The following is a 6000-nucleotide window of genomic DNA, read 5'->3' as shown; positions in this document are numbered from 1 at the left end:
GATGTGGACCTACAAACTATGGGCCCCACGTTGCCCACCCTCCACCGTAGCCTGTTTTTTCCTTTCTTTATTATGTGTCAAACTCAGTTCTGGATATTCCTACCAACAAGACGGAAACAGTAGTCCAACGTTCTGTATCTTTACATGAATACAGAAAAGCCCACTACAGTATTATTTTGGTCACTACCGTGCCCTTTGACACTGTTCAGCAAAAATGAATGAACACACAGGGATATACTTTGAAATACATTAAAACTTTAACAGACAAATACTAAAAACCATTGCTCGAAACCGTAATTTGGTTGTTTTGATGGACAGTACATGATGCAGAAAACACAATTTGGGATAGCTGACATATTCTCAGATTCACTCGTTTTTGAGGTTTGTGTTTGCTAACAAGTCTTCTGAAGGTGGAGTCCTTTGCTTTCTTTTTATAGTCAACTTCATCAAAGAAAGATTCAACAGACGTTTTGGGATGAAACCATTTGTAGTATATACACCTTACTAATAGTCCAAATGAAAATGACAACGCAGTAGTAATAAGGACAGACAATGCATAATGGTCTGTAGTGAGAGGATCTCTAAAGTGCCACCAACTTGCAAGAAGTATCGAACTATCCGTTGTAATAAATACATGATAAATTAAACTGCGAAATACAGTTTTGCCCTCTGCAACATTAAACCAGGAGAAATACAGTATCAGAGCCACTATGCCCCTATAGAAAAGCTCCAAGGCTGGCATTTTCATGAAGTCCGTTTTCTGCAACCAGACCCAGAGTTGCAATGCAATCCATATGATGAGAAAGTGCAGAAAAATGTAATATTGGAACAGTGAAGTGAATAGGGCAACGCAAAGTATTCTTGGACAAATAAGGAAAAAGTTCCACACAAAATAGAGAATTACGCCACAACAGCTGAGCCTGTGTTTATCTTTGAGAAAAAAGCGAAGTGATTGGTGATAATCTTGAACAGCCCATGAAATGGAGAAAAATGAGGCACACATGCTGACATCTAAAAATGGAAGAACAAAAAATGAAAATTAAAAGAATAAATACATCTAATATATATAATATATAATCACTTAACAGGTCTTCAAAATTCATATAAGCTCAACAATTGTAAAGGAAAGGCAAACATGCATGTAGGGAAAACAATGTCATTGCACTCTTTCCTCAATAGACAGCAGCAAAGAAAACTGGCAGCATGTTAATCTACATTTCCCATGATACTGTTTACAATCTGTAATAAACTAGACGGCATCAGGCAACAGCAATACAGCCTCTCTCAGCTCTTAGCCCCTCATATTTACTTTTGGTGATAACACTGTGTTCATGATCCCGATCGGATAATATAAATTGCACTGTAACTGGGTAATTTTTAATCAACATCTGCACTGACCAAACGGCATTTGTAACGACTGATGTCACCGGCCGAGGGTTCAGGTTGCATGCAACCATGATTTATTGGTGTCAAACACAAGTTGGAGTAAGGGTGATGCTCTAACAACACTGGGATATGTCTCAGTATAACAGTGCAGAAGGGTAGGGAAAGGACAACCAGCCGAGAATGAGATTCAAAACCTAATCTAAGGTAAGACCATGCCCTGAGCCTAAATTTCCCAATCTACAACAGTTCATAGAAACGACTGCGTTACCATGTGTAGTTTGGGGAACTTAACTCACAGACCCTGTAAATTTCAAGGGATAGAGGCTACTGTTTTCGTAGTCTGTGTCACAGTTGGCCCTCCTGGGCTTGTAGCGACAACTCTCTTGCCCCTAACTTGATGACATAAATACCTCTCTCCTGTCACTCTCTCCTATTCATGCCTCTTCCATTGACCATGCTTTTTCTGACATTCACTATACACTTATCACTCCCTTTGACCAAGACTTCCTTCAGGCACATTTACAGCTTACTGTCCCCATCCTCAGCCCTGGTTCTCCTCCGAGATCCTACAAAACAAACATGTGCCATGACCTACGAGGCTGGCAAAAATCACAGACTTTTAGTCCACATAGATTCCATGGCTGTCCTTGGCCCAGTACTGGACTCCAAATCCTCATACTTCACAAACCTAATCTCTTCTGGTCACAACCACCCCCACAAACATGTAATCACCCAACCAGATTTGCTCACAACTATCAAGCCAATATCCATTGCCTCCTCCCCCTCTGCTAATGACATTGCTCACTATTTTTCCTCCTCTAAAGTCTCTGAAATGTGTGACACTCACTCTCACAGACCTCCTCTCGCTGCCTCACCACGCTCCTTCTATCCACCACCTCCTACCCTACCGCCTTTTACTCGACTACTTCTCTCCTAACTCTCTTACCAAATTATCACCCACCCTTTGCAGTGCCATACCATGATATGCTCCTATCGATCCCTTTGCTCCACAAATAATCAAAGACTTAGTCTCAATCACCTACCCATATCTTTCTGAGCTCCTTAACCCCTTTCTCTCAGCTGAACTCTGTGCCTCTTTCAAATCTGCAACTAGCTTGCCCCTTTTAAAGAAAGCCTCTGCTGACCCGAATGTTTCAGCTAACTATCATCCTGGGTGTTATTCAAACAAATCACTAAGTACCTTGAGGATAATGGCCTTGGAGTTCTGCTTCAATCTGGATTCCATAGAAAACACTTCACCAGGACTGCACTCATGCATGTGTACAATGTTCCCTCTGATGCTCACCACTCCAAACTCTCTTCTATACTCATCATTTTGGACCTCTCTGTCACTTTGAATACAGTCAACCACTCTTCTCCCCTCTCCACTCTCCAGGAAATTGGATTTTAGAAATCTGTTCTCACCTGGATTACCTCCTATTCGGAAGGTCTCTCCTTTGAAATATCCTGGAACTCACAAACCTCTTATTCCACCACTCTCCCTATCAGCATCACCAAGGGTCATTCATTGGACCTCTGCTCTTCACACTCTATATCTCCGCCCTAGGAAGACTTTTTATTTCATGTTATTCTCTTATTGATTATAGTGTAGCCCCCGGATTTCTGGCCCTGCTCCAAGCAATGGTGTGCACCTCCCTCACCCCGAACCAGGCACAGTCCCCATGGGAACCATCGCCTCAGCCCCCCAGGCCTGCTGGGAAGGGAGGTGTGCTGCGCCTCATAATAAAATTGCTGATAATAGGAGATGGGCTACACTGTGAGTTCTTAGATCACTAATGGAGACAGGAACCACAGTGAATTTAATAGGTATCCCAACAGGGAGCCTACTTCATTTATAAAAAACAACTTAACCTTTAATACTCTTCCATTTGCTTAGCACTAACTAAATGGGGACCTGCTACGTCAGCTCACCCTTCCTTGGAGTGGTTTCTGAGACCCTTAGGGTGAGTCTGGTGCAACAGACTCCTTACCTAAAGTCAGATAACACCCACATGGAGTGTGAGGCCATACATTGGGTTGCCCCATCTCGCTATGGAGCCTAAGGCAGGCTGCCACACTATCCTGCTACCTCATGCCAGGGTACCTCCCCTATACCTTTTTCTCTACTTAACCTTCATAAATATATTTAATATCCTACCCCTACTTAACTTTAACCCCGCTTAGCATTCCCCCCAACACTTACTCCAAACTCTACACTTCCCCCTACTTAACCGACTACTTAACGGTAATTACATATAAACATATAACAACACATACATATAAACATTAATATACAACATATATACTACATAAAACACTGTCACAGTAGGGTGCCTGCTGCAGTCAGTCACCCCCTAACAGTACCTTCATAGGTCTGTCCTTGGTGGCTCTGGCTCACTGATGGCTAGCTGCAAAGCTGATGGAAGTGCTGGCCATTGCAGGGCTGTCTGTGCTGATGGTACAGCTGGCTGGAGGAATGGCTGGCTGATGGCTGGCTGGTTGGGTATCAGGTAATACATAATGTCCCCATACATAATGTCACTGGGAAAAACCATTGGCAACATTATACATGGTGACATTGGGCCTCATTACGAGGTGGGCGCAAAGAGATACCGGGCACCGTTAAGGACATCAGTGCCGGTGATCCCTTTGCGCCCTATTCCGAGGTCCCTTAGCGGGTCCCTTCCTTAACGCCTGGTTTTAACAGGCGTTATGGACGGGGCCAGTTAAGGGACTTCAGAGCTAATAACGGTACCGCAATTTGCGGTACCGTTATTAGGTCCTTCCCCCTTCCCATTGAGCCCTATGGGGGCTGAAATGGGAATGGAGAATGGCTTTTTCAATGGGGACTTACCGGTCCCGCAAAGGTCGGAATGGACCAGTAAATCCCCATTGAACGAGGGCAGACTCGGTACCGATATTGGAGGTAGTCATGGCGCTAATAACGCCATGACTACCTCCAACCTCGTAATGAGGCCCATTATGTATTGGGAAGGGTTGCGGGATATACCCTGCTCCCCTTGTATAAACCCCCAATGTGTTCAATGTAATAATGTTTCCTCAAAGAACGGCCACATTTTATGTCAGAAGACATTTTTGCAGGGACATTATTACATGGAACCGCTGGTTGCTCTGTTGGCTGGGGACCTGTCCGATGTGGATGAATGGATGAATGATGGGGCCTAGCCTCTCTTCTTTCTTCAGGGTACTCCCGTCCACCACATGGGGCCCCCCGCACTCATTGCACAGTCTGGGCTCTTGGGGTTCCACCCATTGTCACCGGCACTCCTGAGGCTCTTTTGCCTCTTCTGGGTGTCCCCATGGACTGAGGGGGTCACCCCTGTTCACTTCTGTACCCTACAGCCGTTCATAATCTTCTGGGTGGGCTCTGTTGGCTGGGGTGCCCACCCGCAGTCACTTCCAAACCAGCAGCATACTTTAAAACCTTCCCTGTGCCTTGGGGACGCCACAGATCTCACTGCTGCGCTGCCGCTGTCATTTTGATTTCAGGCAGCATCCCCATGACAACAGGGACACTGACTCTTTTCACTGCTCCGCTCCTGCAGCCTTGTTGGGGCATCTGGCCTGCCCCCTTAGCAATGCGCCACGTGATCCAGGGGGCGGGCCGCTGGCCTTCACCAAGAATGCTCCACTGGGCGGCCCTGAACTTTCCTTCACCCAGACTGCCCAGTGGAGCAGCCTGCGACTGACTTCCTTCCTCCACTTCACCCGGGTTGGCTGCCAAGGCCAGCCCGGGACTTATATTCACTGCTCCACACTGTTGGGTAGACAGGACTTTGTCGCTCTTCATCTCCTGGACTGCGCCTGGAACACGCAGCCCGGGAGGACTTTTTAAAGGGACCTGCCTCGCTGGCCACAAGGCAGGCCTTCAAGGGCACAGCCGGGCAGCCAGATCTGGGCTGGCGCCCCACATGTGGCCCAGTCTGGGCTGTTCTTTTTCATCCCAGGCAGCACCCTGCACACTGCCTGGGCCCTTGATACTGATGGACCTGTCTGGTCTGGCCCGACAGCTACCACAGCCCCAGGGCGGCTGAGCTGCCCCTGGCATAAGCAGCTCAGCCCCCCTGGATCACTCTCTAGGGCCCTCCCCCATGCACCGCTCAGAACCATTTGGTGGATTTATACCCTGGGGGGCTGTTCGAGGCAGCACCCCCCCACAGGTACGTCCTTTTCTTGTTCTCTGCTGTCTCTTTCCTCTCTTTCTTTCTGACCTTTTTTCTAACTCCCTTTTTTAACCGCTTCTTCTTTCAGAATCCTCTCTGGATACCTTTCTCCGCTGCCAAGCCCATTCTTGGGCAGGTGAGTTCTGTTCTAGTGTTCTTTTCTTTTTCTTTCTTTATTAAACATTCCATCCAGCTTCATAGTGGGCTGGATGGTTTAGTCCAACTCACATACACACAGCACACACATATTTAAAGAAAACGCAATACACATTTAATAAAATACCTTCATTACCCTAGTGTCTGCGTCTTTATTTCTAGGTGTTTTTTAGGGGCCAAACACATCTCCCCTAGAAGCTGGGCACCGTGGGGCCACGGGCTACAATAGTGCTGCCTAGCTCGAGAGCCGCGGAGCACTTTACAGCGGGAGGGT

General features: G+C 46.7%; 1 protein-coding gene across 2 annotated transcripts in view; it reads right to left on the bottom strand.

Moving 5' to 3' along the window:
* Positions 1-235: 235 nt before the first annotated feature.
* Positions 236-6000, bottom strand: part of XKR8 (XK related 8) — a 245027-nt gene continuing 239262 nt past the window's right edge. The window contains exon 3 of one of the 2 annotated variants that reach the window (XM_069623064.1): positions 236-1011. In XM_069623064.1, coding sequence (XP_069479165.1) covers positions 272-1011 — 740 coding nt within the window. In that variant the 3' untranslated portion in view covers positions 236-271. The remainder of the gene's footprint in view (positions 1012-6000) is intronic. The other variant, XR_011279632.1, reaches the window with a different exon arrangement.

This window comes from Ambystoma mexicanum, chromosome 11, assembly GCF_040938575.1.
Source record: "Ambystoma mexicanum isolate Mex_15411 chromosome 11, UKY_AmexF1_1, whole genome shotgun sequence".
NCBI classification, from domain to species: domain Eukaryota; kingdom Metazoa; phylum Chordata; class Amphibia; order Caudata; family Ambystomatidae; genus Ambystoma; species Ambystoma mexicanum.
The sequence above is the reverse complement of the archived record's forward strand: the minus strand, read 5'-3'. Positions and strand labels throughout refer to the sequence as shown.